The sequence below is a fragment of the Schistocerca gregaria genome, chromosome 7, assembly GCF_023897955.1.
Source record: "Schistocerca gregaria isolate iqSchGreg1 chromosome 7, iqSchGreg1.2, whole genome shotgun sequence".
In the NCBI taxonomy this organism is placed as follows: domain Eukaryota; kingdom Metazoa; phylum Arthropoda; class Insecta; order Orthoptera; family Acrididae; genus Schistocerca; species Schistocerca gregaria.
Window position 1 is genome coordinate 143,328,175 of NC_064926.1, and position 22,082 is coordinate 143,350,256.

Consider the following 22,082-nt stretch of genomic DNA (forward strand, 5'->3'; position numbering starts at 1 on the left):
CAGAAACAGAAGAAATGGTAAACAAAGTCCTTAAAAGTATCATTGACTGGTTTTGTTAGAGTGGTCTCTTTTGTGTCATCTCGTTATCCCTGTAGAGCTGTGCCATGAGAAGCGAGGAGAGGACGTTGTTTGGTGGCCAGTATTCTTCTCTATAACGCCAAGTGTGCACATGTATTAACAGGTTTCTTTATTCATAAGAACAAGAAGTTACTTAACTTAAGATAGCTATTCTGTAATAATCCACATTAGACTCATTGCTGGTGAAGTAAAATACCTACTATGTCTACTACTCTGGTCACTAGGCACGGACTGACTCTGAGCTAGAGGCTGAGCTAACTGCGGTTGAGAATCCCACTAGGCTGCGACTGATGACTTGACCCGTTGAATCACTGGATGAAGGACTGTCTCTCCGTTACCGGAGGTCATCTAAGTACTGGCGGTCAAGCGGACATTGGCGGCATGTTTCTTGCATGTTTATCTTTGGCCCCTCTCCTGATAGGCTCACTTAATCCAGTGACTACTGTCGATCTTCCCGCAGCCTCGTTGCCGACTGGAGTGCTGGCGCCAGCTTGCGCTAGCACAGTCTCACCCTCAGTTTTAAAAAGAAACAATATATTTAGGTCTGCACATCTAGTGGTACTACACCAATAATAAGGGTAAATTTGGTGGGGAAATAATAAAAAAAAATTAGGTGTCCATATCGATGAGTGACTGGAATACTCTCTTTCAAATTCTGAAGGTGGCGGGGGTGAAATACAAGGAGCGAAAGGCTATTTACAATTTGTACAGAAATCGGATGGCAGTTATAAGAGTCGAGGGACATGAAAGGGAAGCAGTAGTTGGGAGGGAGTGAGACAGGGTTGTAGCCTCTCTCCGATGCTATTCAATCTGTATATTGAGCAAGCAGTAAAGGAAACAAGAGAAGGTATTAAACAAAAGTAGGTATTAAAATCCATGAAGAAGAAATAAAAACTTTGAGGTTCACCAATGACATTTTAATTCAGTCAGAGACAGCAAAGGACTTTGAAGAGCAGTTGAACGGAATGGATAGTGTCTTGAAAGGAGGGTATAAGATGAACAACAACAAAAGCAAAACGAGGATAATGGAATGTAGTCAAATTAAGTTGGGTGATGCTGAGGGAATTAGATTAGGAAATGAGACACTTGAAGTAGTAAAGGTGTTTTGCTATTTGGGGAGCAAAATAATTGATGATGGTCCAAGTAGAGAGGATATAAAATGTAGACTGGCAATGACTAATGGTTCAAATGGCTCTGAGCACTATGGGACTTAACATCTGAGGTCATCAGTCCCCTAGAACTTAGAACTACTTTAACCTAACTAACCTAAGGACGTCACACACATCAATGCCCGAGGCAGGATTTGACAGTAGCGGTCGCGCGGTTCCAGACTGAAGCGCCTAGAACCGTTCGGCCACACGGCAATGACAAGGAAAGCGTTTCTGAAGAAGAGAAATTTGTTAACATCTAGTATAGATTTAAGTTTCAGGAAGTCGTTTCTGAAAGTATTTGTATGGAGTGTAGCCATGTATGGAAGTGAAACATGGACGATAAATAGTTTGGACAAGAAGAGAACAGAAGCTTCGAAATGTGGTGCTACAGAAGAATGCTGAAGATAAGATGGGTAGATCACACAACTAATGAGGAGGTATCGAATATAATTGGGGAAAAGAGGAGTTTGTGGCACAACTTGACAAGAAGAAGGGATCGGTTGGTAAGACATGTTCTGAGGCATCAAGGGATCACCAATTTAGCATTGGAGGGCAGCGTGGAGGGTAAAAATCGTAGAGGGAGACCAAGAGAAGAATACACCAAGCAGATTCAGAAGGATGTAGGCTGCAGTAGGTACTGGGAGATGAAGCAGCTTGCACAGGAAAGAGTAGCATGGAAAGCTGCATCAAACCAGTCTCAGGACTTAAGACCACAGCAACAACAACATATCGATGACAATTTAAAATGGAAAAGTATATTTTGTAACTCTTAAAATAGTTCAGCCACATTTGCGTTTAGAATCACTGAAACTCTTGTGGAGAGATAAATCATTAAGTTGACATATGCATATTGTCACTGCATAATTTCATGAGGAATAAAGTTCTCGGGTAACTCATCTTTAACAAAGAAAGTCTTTGTTGCTCAAAAACGTGCTCTAAGAATAACATTCGGAGCTCATCTACCATCACCCTGCACATATCTATTTCAGGAGTTCAGCACTAACTGCTGCTTCAGGATGTATCTATTCCCTTGTGAAGTTTGCCATAAATAATCCACTGCAGTTCAAAAGGAACAATCATGTTCATAATTACAATACCAACAACACCAGAAGGAAAAATGACAGTCATTACTCCACGTTAAAATTGTCTTCCGCAAAAAAGGAGGTACACAAAGCTGTTACTAAAATTTTTGATCATTTACCCTGTGATATACAATGTCTCACAGACAACAAAGTAAACTTTGTAAACAAACTGAGGAAGTTGCTCCTTGACGACAATACATAAATTCTTCTACGGAATGTAAGAAGTCATCATGGAGCAACTTTCTCACTTTGTTTTCAAAGTTTACTTTGTTGTCTGTGAGACATTATACATCACGGGGTAAGTGATCAACAAATTTAGTTACTGCTAGCGGCCCACATAACATGTCTGTCATTCGTGATAGCGAATTCCAGCAACTGTGAGGAACATTAAAGCAGTGCGTACACATGTTCATGATGCAAGTGTTTGGGAAGACAAATGATTGGGTCAACACCTGATCTTGTTCAGCCATTAGATCAGAAGACGCGAGAAAATGGTGTATGAAGGCCAAGTTAGAGCAATCGCAGAGGAATGTTGTCACCAGGCATTGCCATTCTTCACGATAATCTTCGATCCCACGCTTCACCTACAACAAAGATGCTCCTGCATCGTTTTCAATGGAAAATGTTCGATCACTCACCAAGTAAGCCTTTGCTCATATGAATCCCTGTCTAGCAGCGCAGCTTTTTGGCATAGATCAGCGCCAGCGTGGAGAATTGGTGGAAACCACGGTGACTGCCTTCTGTGACGAGGGTACTGGAAAGTTGGTACCATGCTACAAAAAACATCGAAGTCAGAGAGGTGACTATGCTGAGAAGAAGCTGGAAGGAGTTTTTGACTTTCACTGTTATGTCAGTTTAGCGGCCGATAGGATCCCCCCTCAGGAAAAAAAAACAGTCCCCTTGTGTTAGTGCACTGGTTGACAATATTAGTAACCTCCAATTTTTTAAAATGTTAACCTTCAAGGCCGGAAATGTCACACTTATTAAAATATTCTGAGCTATTACGTGGTGGTCGGATGAATTCCTAGTTGAAACTCAATATTTCATCCCTGTTTGTGAAAACATTTTCAAAAGCGGTTGTAATATTTTCGCAGATACAATGTACACCCGAGCTCGCTACTGACGGAAATAAAAGTTCTGTTTTTGCCTCTTCAAATGGTTCAAATGGCTCTGATCACTATGGGACTTAACTTCTACGGTCATCAGTCCCCTAGAACATAGAACTACTTAAACGTAAGTAACCTAAGGACATCACTACATCCATGCCCGAGGCAGGATTCGAACCTGCGACCGTAGCAGTCGCGCGGTTCCAGACTGTAGCTCCTAGAACCGCTCGGCCACCCCGGCCGACTTTGCCTCTTCCCATACCAAAATGTGAGGCCACATGTTTTGTAAACTCGATTGCAATTGTCCCTTGGCATTTACTATTGGTTTCACATATATTAGAAGACGAGTGCACGTCTTCTTAACCTCTGATTTCCATTTGGCCTCATATGCTTCTCCTCCTTAGTGAAATGAATCTTCGGTACACGGGAGACTATATTTTTGGATGTGTTAGTTTACAGGAAAGAAGATGGTAACTTGGGCCACATCGTGTAGGGAACGCCAACGCACCGGGCCGTTAATTATACCGGGATTGAGACCACCACCTAAAAGCGAGGTGGTAGAGGACAGAACGAGGAACGTCTGTGAACTGGAGCTGCTCGACAAATAACAGAAATATCTCTTCTACGCGTTGCTAAAGGAAGGATATTTCTCCGTGAGAGAAGAAGATAGTTAAGTGAGGCACGAAAAGATCATTGTGATGAAAAACACGTCTGCAATATCCAAGGCATTCCTGCCATTCCTGAAGGAGCTACTGACCACAGATAATAAAATATTCTGGGCTCTTAAGTCGTAGTCAGATGTATTTTCAATTAAAACCTAATGTTTTGTCCCCATCTGCAGAAGACATTTTCAAGGGGGATCGCAGCTTCTTTAAATATCCGATTCACACCCTGACACTACTGACTGCACAAAAATTCCGTTTACTTGCGCTCCCACAGGGCGGTGTGACGTAATGTACTATGAAAACCCGATCGCAATCGGCCGTTGTTGGTTACCATCGTTCGTTGCTGCTATCTACCATCACGTGGTGGAAGACTCATACACATCTTCTGCAGCACCGGGATCCAGATGGAATTCAGTTTCACATTGTCACTATTTTTACTGAAATTTCTGTGCTGTTTAACAATCATAGTGACCTCTCTGTATAGCCTTTCATGGTATCTACTTGTAGCTGCCAGTACCTGAATCCTGTCAAAAATGTGACGTCACGCCAAAGCGTGGGAGCTCGCGTAAACGGAATTTTGCTGTAGTCAGTACCGAGCCAGGGTGTGAATCGGACATTCAAAGAAGCCACGATCTTTATTGAAAATTTCCTCCGCGACTGAGGACGAAGTGTTGGGTTTTGATGGAAAATCCACCATACCGCGGCGTAATAAGCTGATATATTTTATTAGCTGTGACATTTTCGGTCGAGAAAGCTTACGTTTTACGGAGTGACTGACAGCATATGATAAATGTTGACGGAACGGAATGTCTCTCTAATCTACAAATCCAACAGGGAGATACAGGAACACCTGAAGTTGGTCAATGATGCTCGCAAACTGCGGGGGAAAGCTGGAAATGACAGGATACCTCGTAGTTGTGAAGACGTGTATGTGAGTGCTACTAAAAGAAAGGGACTGTCAACCCTCTTCACACTAGCGCCTGCTGGCCACATGCTAAACAGAGGGTTGCCTAGCTTTCCAGTAGGTACTGATTGGTGGTGTCTCTATTCAGAGACATTTTGAAAGTGCCCAACAAAGGTGGGCACGCCGCACTGATGGCATTGCCGGACTAGTGACTCTTAGAGGGATCCTATGTAGTTTCACTCTCGTGCGTTGCAGTGTCGCGTCTGCCCACGAACACGCCAAAGGAGGACACGGAAAAAGAGAGGTGAAAAAGCATGAACTCCTTTTCAGCATCGTACTGCGTCCGAATTTCGGCGAATGGTTTTGAGCGGTCCATAGTCGTTCCATCCTGTATATAAAACAACGTTCGGAGTCACGCTGCGCCCCAAGGGGTGAGATCACTTTCCATGTCGCTGCAGCCTTGCGTTGTCCTTAGAATAGGGTTGAAACTTCCAAGGGCTGTCAGCAGTAGCAAAATTTGTAAAAAAAAAATATTTGATTACTGCCCTAGGAAATAATGTTTTCGACTGAGAAATGTGTGGGAATCACCGCCCTGAGGGAATGTGTGGTTTCATCAACGCCATTTATGCCACTTCTTGAGACCTTTCCGTGTTGATTTCGAGCGACGGTGTTTCTGAAATGTTAGCATCTGGCGCCCATAACGAAACTACGAGATATTTGCGCTGGTCGTAAGGAAAGCTTTTGGCAGACTCCGAGTCATTATGCAATCAATATACAATGTTGTTGGCTTGTTGTTCGCAGCTCGTGGTCGTGCGGTAGCGTTCTCGCTTCCCGCGCCCGGGTTCCCGGGTTCGATTCCCGGCAGGGTCAGGGATTTTCTCTGCCTCGTGATGACTGGGTGCTGTGTGATGTCGTTTGGTTTAACTAGTTATAAGTTCTAGGGGACTGATGACCATAGATGGTAAGTCCCATAGTGCTCAGAACCATTTGAACCTTTTTTTTGTTTCGGTTCCATGGATCATTTTGAACGATAAATGCGAGGCTTTTTTATTTTTTATTCTACAAAAAGTTATTATATACAGAGGTGTCCAAAAAATGTATCCACTGTTTAAATGTCCATAACTTGCAAACTAACTGACGGAGTTGTCTCATTTTTGGTGAAAGTGTAGCTCAAAGTCCAACTTAAAGATATCACTATAGGTGTTCGAAATAGTCACCATTAACATCTACACACAAACGATGCCGCCGAACTGCTGACTGCTGACTGCAACGTGTTCAGTTGGATATTTGCACATGAATGTAGATGGATTCTCGAAGTTCATCCAATGTGCGTGGCTTTTGTCGATAAACGACGTCCTTTAGTGTTGCACACAGGTAAAAGTCCACAGAAGTTAGGTCTGAGGAACGTGGTGGATACTCCTCAACACCTCTACGGCCTATCCATCTTCCTGGTAAATTTTCGTCGAGATACGCCCTAACACGATTTTGGTAGTGGGCTGGGGCACCATCTTCTTGAAAGTAAACTGTTCCGTCTCCATACAAATCTCGGATGGCAGGTAAATGGATGTCTGAAGCTTCTGAAGGTACACCTCACCGGTAACTGTTCCGTCAAAGAAGAATGGCCCAATCAAGCCCCGGTAAGACAACCCACACCACGCATTTACCCCTGGCAAATTCGTGGCTTTGTCTATATGGACGTTCGGATTTTCGGTGGCCCAGTAGATGCAATTGTGGAGATTTACTGTACCATTGAGTTCGAACAGTGCCTCATCAGAGCACACAATCATCTCTGCAAACTCGTCATCGTTGCGCACCATGTTAATAAACCACTCGCAGTACTTCATTCTACGATCTGGGTCGTCCTCGTTCATTGCGTGTAGCAATTGTGGGATGTAGCACTTCTACTTTGCTGTCTTCAAAATTCGCCGAACACTTGAGCGACTCACTCCAGTTTCGCGCGCAAACTGTCTCACAGGCTTCTGTGGTGAGCGAGTGAATTGTTGTGACACACGACGGGAGTTAGCGGGACTTGTTACTGTTACAGGTCGTCCAGATCGTTGTTTGTGTACATCTTTAACACAGCCTTCGACTTCAGATTTCTCTCGAATGCGACGAATCGTTAAACGTGTCGGTGGCTCTGTTTGATACTCATTTCGCCATTGCCGTTGAACCTCATTAATATTTTCGTACTTAAAATACCACTTCAGAACTGACTTCCTTTCATCGAATGTAAGCCTTGCGCCAGCCATGTTTACTCGAGTAACTAGGTGCAACTAAGAACAAAACACTGACTATCTGGCGACTGTCATCTGACAAAACAAAACAACGCAATACAACGCTTGTGTGGCGATTGCCGGAACTACAAACTATTACACTACCAAAGATGAGACAACTCTGTCTATTTGTTTGCCAGTTATGGACTTTTAAACAGTGGATACATTTTTTTGGACCCCTATGTATATTGGCGGAAGATTGTATTGTTCTGTGCATCTTTACTTGTTCACTGCGGGCTCAGAAATGAAAACTGCGATGTGACGCGATCGACGGACATACTACGCAACACATCTGCACGAAGCTATGTCGAGTTTTCACCTTTTAATTTCGCTACCGATGGTATTTCTAAAACGAAATAGTCCTCGTACGAGGTCCCCACACTTTCGGACGAGTGTTTTCGCTGCCAGGAAGCCAAATGGCGGTACTGGCCGGGTTACCCCATTGTAGGTAGAGGGAATTGCATAAGGTGCGGCGCGGTGCATCCGCGACCAGCGGAGGGCGGCAGCGGCGCAGCTTGTCCTTGAGGAGGGCCAGGCGGTGCGGGGCCGTGCAGTTTCCCGGTTCCGCGGGCGAGTGGAGTGGGGGGCGCCCGGTGCTCGGTCGACGGTCCGCGGGCCGGTTCTCCGTGGTCAGTTCGACAGCCGCAGCCGGCGACTCCGCGACTGCACGCTCCGACCTACGCGAACGCACCTGCTGCCGCCGCCGCCGCCGCCACCCACAACAGACGCTGTCCCGGCTAGCGAGCGCACGCCAACCCTCGCCGCGCCTACCTGCTCCCGAGGTGCCGCCGCTGGCGTTATGTTTCGGTGACACACGCTATCTCTTCGGGAAAAAGAATCGATATCTCCTGATCTCTTGGGCGATCACTTGACACCGAGTGCACCGGCGACAGACGACGTTCGGGAATGAATGACAACGTTCGGCAGCTGAGTGAGTTATACTCCTTCAGAACCAATCTTTCGATTTTGAAACCAGCTTATGAATTAAGCCCTTCAGTCATTTCGATGCTCGAACCCGAATCCTTGCAAACTTTCGGGTTCTCATTATTTTTTTGCTCCAGTCCGCTTTCTTGTCTCTCTGTTTGTCTCTTCAGTACAAATTTTGCAACTGATTTTACACTTATTTTCCAATGGGCTACTGACGTCAAACTTTCAGCATAGCTCAGAACCGGATGCCGATACAACAGTTACTCGCTTTCTTGCCTGATGTGTGGCGGAGGGTACTTTGTGTAGCACTGCCATTTCCCCTTTTTCCTCTTCCAGTAGCGAGAGTTTGGCGGGAAGACCGATCGATGGAAGCCTCCGTGTGAGCATGACCCTCTCATATTTTTAATTTCGCGGTCTTTTCGAAAGAGATACGCAGGAGGAAGCACTATGCTGGTTGCCTCAGGTTGACAGGAACTGGCATAAACCTGAAATTTACCATATCGCTCTGCTTTAATCCCATTAAAATGTTTTCCATTCGACTGAAAAATTTCTCTTACGGAAGATCAAAAAGAAGAAAATAATTATTTAAATAAAATATCAATTTTTAACAAAGCACGGTTTTTAAATCGGACTAACAGTATAAAATAATTACTTCTAGCCCTACACAGATTCCTATCTCCATACAGGTAGTCCTGAAAATTTGTGGTTGTTTATTGTAAAAGCCATAAAAAGGCTTCTAAGATTTAAAACGACAAAAGTGGAGTGCATGGAACACACAACTGATGCTTGAATAGTTCACACCTTACTGTTACCTACTGTATGATCCAGACGTTTTTCGGTTTAAATCTTACAAGTTTTTCCACTGCTATTAAAAATTCAAAACCCAGATAATCAGAATAATCTGTATGCTGTTAGAAAGCTGTATGGGGCTACGATAAATTATTTCATACTCTTGAGTGCGATTTTAAAACGTGGTATATTACAAATTGATTTTTATCTAAATAATTATTGAAGTCTTCTGTCTTTCCTTTGTTGACTCTCTATTCCTAGAAATGTGGTCCGTCTATGCAAGTAAGTGAAAGCTGTTTGATTTTGCTCCATGTATTTCGCATCTTTTTATTTATGAAGCACCTTCAGAGGCCCGTAATAAGTTTTTGTTTTACGTACGTAATACAGAGTCAGAAGTATAACCAAATAGGATTTTAACATTGCGAAACTTTAAAAAATGTTCTTTATTACTTACTTAAAAACAAGAGAACAACCAAAACTATAATAAAGAAATTTATCTGGAATCATTACATAAAGCAATTATAAAATTCTTAAAGAAATATGTATCACAGACCACTAAAGATGGTTTATAAATTAAACGAAGCGTAACGAATATGATATATATAATATACCGATTATACCTCCAAGAATTTTATGTTCTTGTTACAGTCAGTCAGTCAGCTTTATTCCGTCAGGAAGTCTTATGCTTATCCAAGCTATTTTGTGCTAACTTAAATTTCATTCTTTCAGGATACTCTGTCCAAACAAACTTTTTGAGTCCGATGTTGAATGAGTCCACAGCCTTCACGTAACTACTTAGCATGATCGTTTCCACTTGTGCCTGTCCAGTTGTATTTTAATTCTTACTTATTGCGATTGCAGTTTATAGTATTACTTATATTCACTCAGACAGATCAAATGTAAATATGCGCACAGCAAAAACAGAGCCTGACGTCTGGGATACCTGTTGTGTTTACGCATGAGTGCATATTTACGAACTCAAAATTGTACTTGCAGTAAGTAAGAAATAAAATAATGTTTGACAGTCATAAGCGAAACGCCAAGTTTAATTACTTCATTAGACAATGATGGCGTTTAAAAACAGTTTTAAACAGTTTTATTGAACTGAAGGCAATAACTATTCCTTATTAGTAACATGTTGTCTTTTGCCTTTAATAAAACAAAAAAAAATAGCAGAATCGTTAACAGTTTCGATACTGAAATCGTCATTGTTAGAGACAGGAATTTTTGGGCAGTATACTGCATTTCAGAACGTAATACCCCTGACAGCGAAACAAGTAGCTGCTTTTGAACGCACCTCTAGCACTTTCGCCTGGTCCGTAGCTGCATGTGAATTATTTCTTTAGTTTCTTATGCCACAGGTTTACAACCAAAACTTTAGACCCACATTTACGCGTAAAGTCTGTCGCTATCGCTTTAGAAAAGCCTGAAATTGCATTATACTTACCTGTTGTAATTTATTTCATAAGCCGTTAGCCTTGGCTTTCTGTCTTATTATTTTACACATTCAGATGTTATGTGATAATTTTCGGCTACTGAGATGTTTTTGAGTACAATGTGCGTCTGTGATAAATATACATTCCAGTTTTGGGGTCACAAATGACGGTACTGAACATATAAAATACATAGTTATTAAGTTCTTGTTACGTAAAATCCGATCCCGCTACACGAGATTTTACGAGATCTCTGACATATAGCTGTCCTGATTAGAAACAGACGGAAGTAGAAACCAAAATTTTGGTAGAATTATTCTATCAAATATTGATACAAACACTGTCTCATTACTTGGTTTACACGTTAAATTTAGCAGTAAGACGTGTTTTTTATTGTTAAAACAGTCCACTTATTTTTTTATATATGAACATTGTTCATTATTTTATACGGATTGTAGCTTACACACACTGTCACTGATCTTCAGACATTACTACACGTTTTCTACGTCTTCCACGTTTCGTTTTTGATATTGGTTTGTAAGGGTACATATTGGCAGCTGTAAACTGTTTTGTTTTGGTCCATATCTCCAGAAAACAATATCATACCGTATTATAATTCATCTTTCCCTGTGCATCAGAGCGTATACCGCTGTGACTTCATGAGCGATAAAAACTGTGTGCCGGACCAAATCTCGAACACCGAACGTTGTCCTCCGTGGACAATGTAAACCGAATAAAATCATCAGGAACGAATGACAGCGTGCATCGCAATTCCCACCTGCTAATATCTCTCAGGGGCTCCACCGTCAGAAGGATGGATACAGGTTAGAATACTGTTCCAGTGCGTCGTTTCAGAGCAAATTTCGTAGTTCCACTTCGGTGTTCAACATTCGTTAGGGGTTTTATTTAAACGTATTACGGCAAAATGTTACCATCACCATCGTAATTTTTTATTCTGAAATTTGGAAAAGAAAGACTTAGGCTGCTGTAAATATACATTAATGTACGATAATTTCATTACCAACTCCATGTTTGAATATTTCATACCTATTCTTCTACCATTTGTCATCCAGAGAATGTAGGTTTTATCCTCAGTCGGTCGGTAACGAATCTACAGTGGTAGAATTTCCTGCTTACTGCAATCGCCACTTTAAATATAGTCTAAGACTAAGACTAATACAAATAGCATTATCTGTTTTACTTGACAGCAAACAGATACTTTTTGCATACCTTTATTTTATACCAAGACACATTTCGGACTGTTGCTGTCCTGACGTAGTGCAATACTTTTATATCATCCGAATAACGGTTTCATCCACTGCATACTTTAGTAATCGCGAAAGTGTTACGGAGATGATAGATAAACTCCAGTGGAAGACTCTGCAAGAAAGACGCTCAGTAGCTCGGTACGGGCTTTTGTTAAAGTTTCGAGAACATATCTTCACCGAGGAGTCAAGTAGTATATTGCTCCCTCGTACGTATATCTCGCGAATAGACCATGATGATAAAATCAGAGAGATTAGAGCCCATACAGAGGCATACCGACAATCTTTCTTTCCACGAACAATACGAGACTGGAATAGAAGGGAAAACCGATAGAGGTACTCAAAGTACCCTCCACCACACACCGTTAGGTGGCTTGTGGAGTATGGATGTAGATGTAGATGTAGATACTGATGCTAAAACTCAATTTATTTATGTATTACAAAACCGTTACTTGGCTTCAGATAACTTTCGATACAAAAAATTACATTAGCTGACGACATTGCGCTGGCCAATGTGGCCGAGACGGTTCTAGGCGCTTCAGTCTGGAACCGTGCGACCGCTACGGTCGCAGGTTCGAATCCTGCTTCGGGCATGGATGTCTGTGATGTGCTTAGGTTAGTTAGGTTTAAGTAGTTCTAAGTTCTAGGGGACTAATGATCTCAGAAGTTTAAGTCCCATAGTGCTCAGAGTCATTTGAACCGTTACGATGCTGATAAAACTCCCCTAAACACGGACGACGAAGAGCGGAACATTAGCACAAACAAACAGAGGAATTAGGGCCATGTAAACATATCAGAACATACCGCGCAAGTTGAGAGGATCCTCGCGGCAGCGGACACGGCCTGACTGACTGGCCGAAACCCGGAAAGCGCTCACACAGAGGTGCGAGAATCGCCAGAGGCCGGAAGACGTGTATAAGGTATGAAGAGTGGGGGGTGCTGAACATTTGATAAACAATTCGTTATGTCTATTTTTTTTAGAAGTCCAATACCATACTAGGTGGCCAATATATAAAATGCGCAGTTAGTTAAAACCATAATAACAATAAATGTGGTGGTTCTGAATGCGTAACGGCCGGAGTTGGCATAATAATATATTGGACAGAACCTATTAACAAGTAAGCTGTAGGGGTAAGGCTACCTGCTAAAGTAATCAAAATCTTCTAAAAGACCCTTGTGCCTGAGATCGGTCTGGGCATTAACTGGGGAGCGAGGGTATTTCTTCCGAACTCTGAGAATTTCAATCTCTTCCAAAACATTAAGGGTGTTGCCCTTACTTTCCAAGTGTAACAGCCGTATGTTTTTCTGGATACCGGTGATAAGGGTGTTGGCCGCCCTACAAAATATCCCACCGATGCCCAGGGCATCTGCAGACACGGCTTCGGCCTGGAATATCAATGCCTGGAGTAGAATTGCCTGGGGTAGAATTGCCTTCAGTGATGAGTCCCGCTTCGAACTGAGATCCGATGAGCAGTGAAAACTAGTCTGGAGGCGCGCCAGACGATGGTGGTGTACCAATCTGACTGTCACCCACCATACGGGTCGACATCCATGAGTGATGGTCTGAGGGACCATTTCTTATGATAACAGGACCTTTTTGGATGTCATCCGCGGTACCATTACAGCACGATACTCTACCCCAAATTTTGTTGCCCTTCATGGCGAGGGAGCCTTGGCTTATATTTGAGCAAAATAATATCCGCCCACACACGGCGAGAGTTTCTGCTGCACATCTTGAATGAGTCAGTGCACGCTCACCGTTGTCGTCATTGTCATCAGTATTTTCCGAACTAGATTCACTCTGAATCATTGCTTATGGTTCTTCAAAATCTGAATGACTGAAGGACGAACCACTAACTTCGTTGTCACTGTTGAAAACAATATCAGCAACCTTCTGTAAACCTTCCTCATCGTCACCACTAACTACTCTCCTTGCCATATTGGTTGGTTGCTGAGATCAGCTAACATGTGACGCACACTGCTGTGCTTCGTTTTACAACACATTTAAGAGCCATGTATTAGCTTGAAACTGAGCTCCGCTTATCCACATAGTGAAGCGTGCATTTACGAGCAGAGTTCGTCATACCATTTAAATGCCGCAGTTACTTCAGGCGATTTCAGCTCGTAATTTGATGCGACTGGGCTAAGTAACACTAAAGACAGCCACGTTTTAGTTAGATGTGTCGTTGCAAACAGCGAATACTAAAAACAAGTGCTACACAAACGCAATATCATTCGTGCAGCTGGTTATCGTATGTTGCATGTAGGAAGGAAAATTAGTATTTAACGTCGTGTCGAAGGCCAAATCATTAAGATGGATCACTATACCAGACTGGGAAAGGAAGGAGCGGGAAATCAGAAGTGTCCACTTTAAATGAACAATTTTACTTAAGCTATTCAGACACGACGAAAATTTTAATCTGGATGGCCTGATAAGGATTCGAAACGCTGTCCTCCGTAATACGAATCCAGTGTCTTAAACATTGTGTCATATCCTTCGGTTAAATGGAATACTTGTTATTAGAGAGGAACATACGTACAGACACCGTATAAGAGATGGATCGTCTGCGTGGCAGATGCCAGCTTTTACAAAGAAAACATCTGAAGATAACTTACGTATGATAAAGCTGAATTAACATTTTCTTTGCGGTTAGGAATGCTTTGAGAAAATCGAGACTCGGGTAAGATTATTATGTAAGTCCAAAAAGAGCGAACACGTTGTTACATGTGTTTCATTGGGCATTGAAATATCACCGACATTCATCTGTAGCCCTAAGGAACTTCCGTCAGACAATAGCATCATTGTAAAGGTCACTAAAGTTCTACAAGCTGTTCACAACGCCATGTTGTTACGCCTATAAGATAAGCAGCTAAGACCTGTTCGCCATCTGTTCGGGTCTGTCCGTAGTGTTGGTATTTTAAGGGAAGTGTGCACGTGACGATATTCTACAAGACTAGAGGGTATCTTTACTCGCGCAGTTTATTTAAGTATACCGTCGTGTTCTATCAACGGCCATCTCGTGTAGCGTAGCGCGCGACCTTGAGAGACAGGAGGTGAACCAGGCGCTGGATGTATTCGCCCGCCGACTGATTGGTCTAGTAGAGTGGCCAATCCGAGTGTAGTATTCAGGCGGTTTTCCTCATCCACCTAGATAAATAGCCGACTGTTTCTCGTCTACGCCATAGGGAAGTGACTCTAAAATAATTTAAACGTGTAAGCACTCGGAATACTTCAGTTCATAGATTTCCCTTGTTGAGTAAATGGCCACGTGCTGATACGAATGGCGTGGAATACCTAACTCACGAATGGCTATCATACCAGAGACGAAGCACAATGATAATGCATCTATACCATCCATAAAAAAGAGGCACGTTTTGACACGTTTCCTTCTTAAACTTACATCACAGTTCAAATTTTGTGTTTGGTCTATGTTATTTTAGTCAGTGAAAATCCTACTATTTCTATTTTGGGAGCAGGTTTTCGTATTTGACTTCTAACTTACAACTTTCACAGTCCCCTCACTTTTCGTTGATAGCTTTAGTAGCTGACAGCCAGTATTGGAGGCATGTTATTCCTTTGTGGCCAGAAATGCAATTATCTCCAATCCAAAGATTGGGTTGAACAGCACAGACCTTTACTAGCAACGTCTTACATGTAGGAGCTGATGCGCCTTTGAGTTTATGTGGATGGACGACCAACTCTATCATTCGGATCCTTAGTTTAGCAGAATATGAAACAATTACCATTTCTCAGACAAAGAAATTGTGACGTAGGTGATTTCTGAAGAGGTCTCAGTGTGATTGACAGAAGGTATACACCCAGAAATCCACTCTCATGCGATATATCTCACCGACTGATTCAATCGGCTTCTGCGAGCACTGGTCTTCAGTTGAGATTCCGTACTTACTTTACTTCGTATTCGTCAGCAATTTGACCCAACAAGGGCAAAAATATCGAGGGTACGAACGTCCTAAGGAACGCCACCGACGGCAATCTGATCCACAACAAAGGGCGTGGTCGGCGACGGGAATCGATCCCGGATATAAATAGCGGCGCTTTGCCAACAGTCTCTCAGAACGTGGCCGGTGTGCAGGCAGCGAGCACAACCTAATTTGCTCACAACATCCGACGTCGAAGACCAACATCAAATTTTATTTTTTTAGAAAATCTCACGTACATCATCTCAATCTACAGGCTAGCGTCATTTCACTACACTCTGCATTTCTTTTCACACATTTTTCCCATCGTTCTGTATGTTTTTGGTAGACGTCCGTTCTGGTTTACCACCACAGTAACAATCCCGGCATACAAGCTAGTGGTTTCCCCTAAAGGACGAATATTTGTGGTGTTTTTTAGGTATTAAATATAAAGCTGCCCTCAATCCGAATGGTGTTCCTAACAGCGCAGTGTGGTAAGCCCTTCTTTTCTTTGTAGCTACCTACCCATTCCGTCAAAGGCGAACGTACAGTTTCTCGAGTACTCCGAATCACAATGCAACTTGGTCATCCTGACATACGTAAACAATTTCTAGTGATGAAGGAGGTGAAAAGTGACAGAAACAATCCTTTGACCGACTTGCGATTGAACCCTGGACCTTTGGCATTTTAGTCTGACATTTACTCCGTGCCTCAGTGGTCCCGGTACGGCAGGTCAGCGTCTTCGATCAGGGGGCTGGCCTCTCTCTGTAATAAAGAAACAGCATAACGATTGCGTCGATGGTGCAGAGGTGGTACGTGACATCCACACAAAACTGATGTAGAAAAGTAACGAAGGAACTGGTAGATTACACGAAAAGGAAAAAAAGAAAATTTAAAATTAGGAGACAAAGTGCCAGACTACAAATACAGCAGCCTCCGGTCCAATCCCCAGTCAGTCCTACGATTTTTATGTCACCTGCCACTTCCTTCACCTTTGTCCATTTTTTGTTAATGTGAACAATGCCGAGCTGCATCGTGGTACAGAATTCACGCTAAACTATAGGCCAACCAATGACTGACTAGTTAAGTAAGTTCGAAGGCCGCAGGTAGGCTACGGCATACCACCTCCAACAGGACCACACCTACCAGAGTACTGTGGTGTTCAAAACAGTCTTCCAGTTGATGGATGCTTTACTTTGCTTTACTATTTACTCATATACCTACCAGTCTACAATTTCAGATACTACTACTGCATAATTTATGTTAAATGTGGATAATTTTTATATTGCCTCATGAATTATTTCTTTCGATTATGCCATAGTCCTGCAGCGATGGCAGGGTCGGCGTGGTTGCAACGGATTTGGCAATGTTAGTGTTAGGGATAGCTGGATACCCTTCCTGCCGCCACCCCGTACACCCCCAGGACAGAGACAATGTACCCCAACTCTCTGCATCTAGTGTAAATCGTGAAATACTACCGACGTGTTTCAAACGTCTGCGACGCGTGTAACTGAGGCGGAACGTGGGAATCAGCCCAGTATTCACCTGTCGGGATGTGGAAAACAGCCTAAAAACCACATCCAGGCTGGCCGGCACACCGGCCCCGGCCCTCGTCGTTAATCCGCCGGGCGGATTCGATCCGGGGCCAGCGCGCCTACCCTAGTCCAGGAAGCAGCGAGTTAGCGCTCTCGGCTACCCTGGCGGGTATGTTGCCACATGAATATCGTTACAAATATTTAGACAACAAACATATCTTTGGTACATAAAACAGAATTTACCAAAGTAACAATTTTCAAGTAAAATTCAGTTGTTCTTGGGTTCTTGCTTTTCATTTAGAGATAGTACATGTAAATATTAAATACGTAATGGGTTAAATATGTGGTGGGTACTAAATAGATGTCACTTATATCCTGTCTAGTTGTAAAGGTAACCATCTGCACCTACTAGATCCCAAGCTACAAATAAGTATCTAGGATAGTTTGTTATTTTCCACAATTAACAGTCCATAAATCGAGGATCACTATCTAAAGCGTTCAGAAAGTCTCTATATGAAATTCCTGATAGGTTTCTATTACTCTTCAAAGTAAAACTATTAGTACACGATGGAGATCATGTAACTCCTAGTATTTATTCTTTCACGATTAACCCCAATCACAGATTTTAGGTGAGCAAGGACTTAAACCGAACTTTTCAGAGCGTTCATTCAAAATCTATCACCAACAAGCAAGAGATTATATTAGGAAATATAGCCAGCAAGGAAACTACGGGCGTATTTGGCGTTAACAAATAGCGGTAGTATCCTTTTGCCGAAAGCCACCGTAGTGTCCAGTGGACCTTTATGTGTTTGGCGTCTCTCACGTCAGGCGCTCGCGAGCTCAGCGCTGCGGTCACGAGGAACCCTAATCACATTCGCACGCCGTGTTAGCAGTCTGCCTTGTGCGAACTGCTCCAATCTGCCAGCCTTGTTCTCGCCTTTTATTCGACAGTCATAGTCGTGACATCATTTCCCATGTTAGAGAGCACTGTGCTGTGTTTGCAGCATTAGCGCTTCTGCGTGAGAAACAAGTCAATATTGTTGAAGCAAGGATGAAAGATTAGGGTTCCACGAACCTTATACCTGGAGTCATTAGAGCCCAAAAGCAAGAACGGTTTAGATGATGATGATATAGGGGTCCTTTGTAGAGGGTGAACCCTGGGATTCGCATTACATGATTTATAGATACCACAGAAAACGTACAAACGGATGACCGGCTGGGAGTACGAATCTGGCTGCATCAGAGTGGGACATCGTTCGTGCAGCCAATAAGGCGGTCTTAGAAGTCAAGCCAGGTGACTGTGACGATGTCTTCCAACGAGATAACGCAAGACCGCGTATTACCCCTGCTGTCCTGATGGATTTATACTGCTGCCCTGGCCAGCCCGTTCTCCAGATATGTCGTGCACTGAAAACATCGGGTCATAATTTCCCGAGAGATTGGAGCACCAGCAAATGTCAGCCACTAAGACTGATGGACTCTGGCGTAGAATTGAATCAATTTGGAATGACGTATCCGTATCTGCCATACAAGCTCAGTACGAGGAATTGTTGCTGCTACAAGTTGCAGTCCTGTGAACTAAATTTCGCACCTTGTGTATCCATAAATCATGTAAAAATTCTGTCATGTATTCTGTCCACTCTACTGCATCCGCACAATAAGCAGAATTTCGTTATTTGCTCTCCGTTCAGATGTTACAGTTTTAGTGAGAAGGAATGTACTTGTAAGGTCTCCCCCCCCCCCCCCCCCCCAGACATATAAGGAGTGGGGGCTCACGAAATAAGGTCAACAGCTTTCCACAACTCCATAAATCTGTCCGAAAAAAACTCACTGATATGTTTTATGCCTGACACCAAATTACAGAATAAGAATACATTAAATATTGTGATGTTGTCACTTTGCCCCTGAAAATGGCTCTGAGCACTATAGGACTTAACATCTGAGCTCATCAGTCCCCTAGAACTTAGAAATACTTAAACCTAACTAACCTAAGGACATCACAAACATCCATGCCCGAGCCACGATTCGAACCTGCGACCGTAGCGGTCGCGCGGTTCCAGACTGTAGCGCCTAGAACCACTCGGTCACTCCGGCCGGCTTTGCCCCTGAACCGAGCGAGCATCGGCCGCGTGTGTCATAACTTTGTGCCGAACCGGGACTAAAACCAGAACAATGCAATTTTACGGGAAGTAGGGCACTAGTTACACCATCGCAGCACGCCTCACCGGACCGACACAAAGCTCCACATTGTCTCGGCCTCTCGGCTTTCCCCTCCAACCTCTGCAGAGGTGCTCCTTCCGACACAAGGAACATAGCGGGTGGTTTGACTCTCGATTCTAAGCAGGAGCAGGACCGTGCTGACTTAGTTCAGGGTAAGGAAAGTAAAAGGGGCCCGGGAAATATTTCATGCACCTTACGGTAGGCAACCAAACTTAGATGTCCTGCTCCCATGGCGGAGCTACATGAAACACACTCTTTGAAAAAAAAATTTAAAAAACCACCAAGGAATTACACTCCTGGAAATGTAAAAAAGAACACATTGACACCGGTGTGTCAGACCCACCATACTTGCTCCGGACACTGCGAGAGGGCTGTACAAGCAATGATCACACGCACGGCACAGCGGACACACCAGGAACCGCGGTTGTTGGCCGTCGAATGGCGCTAGCTGCGCAGCATTTGTGCACCGCCGCAGTCAGTGCCAGCCACTTTGCCGTGGCATACGGAGCTCCATCGCAGTCTTTAACACTGGTAGCATGCCGCGACAGCGTGGACGTGAACCGTATGTGCAGTTGACGGACTTTGAGCGAGGGCGTATAGTGGGCATGCGGGAGGCCGGGTGGACGTACCGCCGAATTGCTCAACACGTGGGGCGTGAGGTCTCCACAGTACATCGATGTTGTCGCCAGTGGTCGGCGGAAGGTGCACGTGCCCGTCGACCTGGGACCGGACCGCAGCGACGCACGGATGCACGCCAAGACCGTAGGATCCTATGCAGTGCCGTAGGGGACCGCACCGCCACTTCCCAGCAAATTAGGGACACTGTTGCTCCTGGGGTATCGGCGAGGACCATTCGCAACCGTCTCCATGAAGCTGGGATACGGTCCCGCACACCGTTAGGCCGTCTTCCGCTCACGCCCCAACATCGTGCAGCCCGCCTCCAGTGGTGTCGCGACAGGCGTGAATGGAGGGACGAATGGAGACGTGTCGTCTTCAGCGATGAGAGTCGCTTCTGCTTTGGTGCCAATGATGGTCGTATGCGTGTTTGGCGCCGTGCAGGTGAGCGCCACAATCAGGACTGCATACGACCGAGGCACACAGGGCCAACACCCGGCATCATGGTGTGGGGAGCGATCTCCTACACTGGCCGTACACCTCTGGTGATCGTCGAAGGGATACTGAATAGTACACGGTACATCCAAACCGTCATCGAACCCATCGTTATACCATTCCTAGACCGGCAAGGGAACTTGCTGTTCCAACAGGACAATGCACGTCCGCATGTATCCCGTGCCACCCAACGTGCTCTAGAAGGTGTAAGTCAACTACCCTGGCCAGCAAGATCTCCGGATCTGTCCCCCATTGAGCATGTTTGGGACTGGATGAAGCGTCGTCTCACGCGGTCTGCACGTCCAGCACGAACGCTGGTCCAACTGAGGCGCCAGGTGGAAATGGCATGGCAAGCCGTTCCACAGGACTACATCCAGCATCTCTACGATCGTCTCCATGGGAGAATAGCAGCCTGCATTGCTGCGAAAGGTGGATATACACTGTACTAGTGCCGACATTGTGCATGCTCTGTTGCCTGTGTCTATGTGCCTGTGGTTCTGTCAGTGTGATCATGTGATGTATCTGACCCCAGGAATGTGTCAATAAAGTTTCCCCTTCCTGGGACTATGAATTCACGGTGTTCTTATTTCAATTTCCAGGAGTGTATAACAGTTGGACGGAAATCGATATGGCAAATGTTATGTACATGCATAGAGAAACGAATGATTACAATTTCAGAAACGCTGAATGATTTATGCAAGAGAAGAAGCTTGACGAATTGTGCAAGTCAATAGGGCATTGGCCCACCTCTGTCGTTTAAGCATGCAGCTATTCGGCTTGGCATTGGTACGTTTGTTGGGGGCCTTCTTGAGGGATATCGTAGCAAATTCTGTCCAATAAGCGCCTTAGAGAGTCAAAATCCAGAGATGGTTGGAAGGCCCTGCCCATAATGCTCCAAACGTTCTCAACTGGGCAGACATACGGCGGTCTGGCTGTCCGAGATTGGGTTGGGCAAGCACGAACAAAAGCAGCAGAAACTCCCGCCGTGTGTAGGCGGGCATTATCTTGCTGAAATGTAAGCCCAGGATGACTTGCCGTGAAGCGCAACAAAACATGTCGAAGAATATCGTCGAAATACCGCTGTGCTGAAATGGTACCGCGGAAGACAACCAAAGAAATGAAAAGAAAAGATACCGCAGACCATCACTCCTCATTGTCAGGCAGTAGGTTGGTATCCCATCGTTGTCCGGGGCATCTCCAGACAAGTCTCTACTGGTCCACGGGGCTCAGTTCGAAGCGGTACTCATCACAAGATAATTCTACTCCAGCCAATGAGATTCCAGGCCAAACACGAGTCTGAAAACGCCCCGGACATGGTGGGATACCTACCTGACTGTCGTACGCCAACTAGACCGGGATTTTGACAATATGACTCACTAATTGAACAGCATTTAGCACGATATCCCTGAGCAGGACATCTAACGACTCTGTCAACAAATGGCAAGTCGAATAACTGCTTGCACAATGGCCAGAGGTGGACCAGAGCTTTACCGATATGCTCAATTAGCAAGACTCTTTCTTTTGAATACATCATCCAGTTTTTTTCTGATATTGTAATCATTTGTCTGTCTGCATACGTACATCATATTATCTACTGATTACCGTTCCATTCGGGTAACTTCTCCG

At 44.2% G+C, this 22,082-nt stretch overlaps 1 protein-coding gene across 1 annotated transcript in view; it reads left to right on the forward strand.

The window, feature by feature from the left end:
* The first annotated feature begins 7,840 nt into the window (after positions 1 to 7,840).
* The window catches only part of LOC126281537 (polyamine-transporting ATPase 13A3-like), a 383,790-nt gene continuing 369,548 nt past the window's right edge, over positions 7,841 to 22,082 (forward strand). The window contains exon 1 of the mRNA XM_049980588.1: positions 7,841 to 8,190. Coding sequence (XP_049836545.1) covers positions 8,166 to 8,190 — 25 coding nt within the window. The 5' untranslated portion in view covers positions 7,841 to 8,165. The remainder of the gene's footprint in view (positions 8,191 to 22,082) is intronic.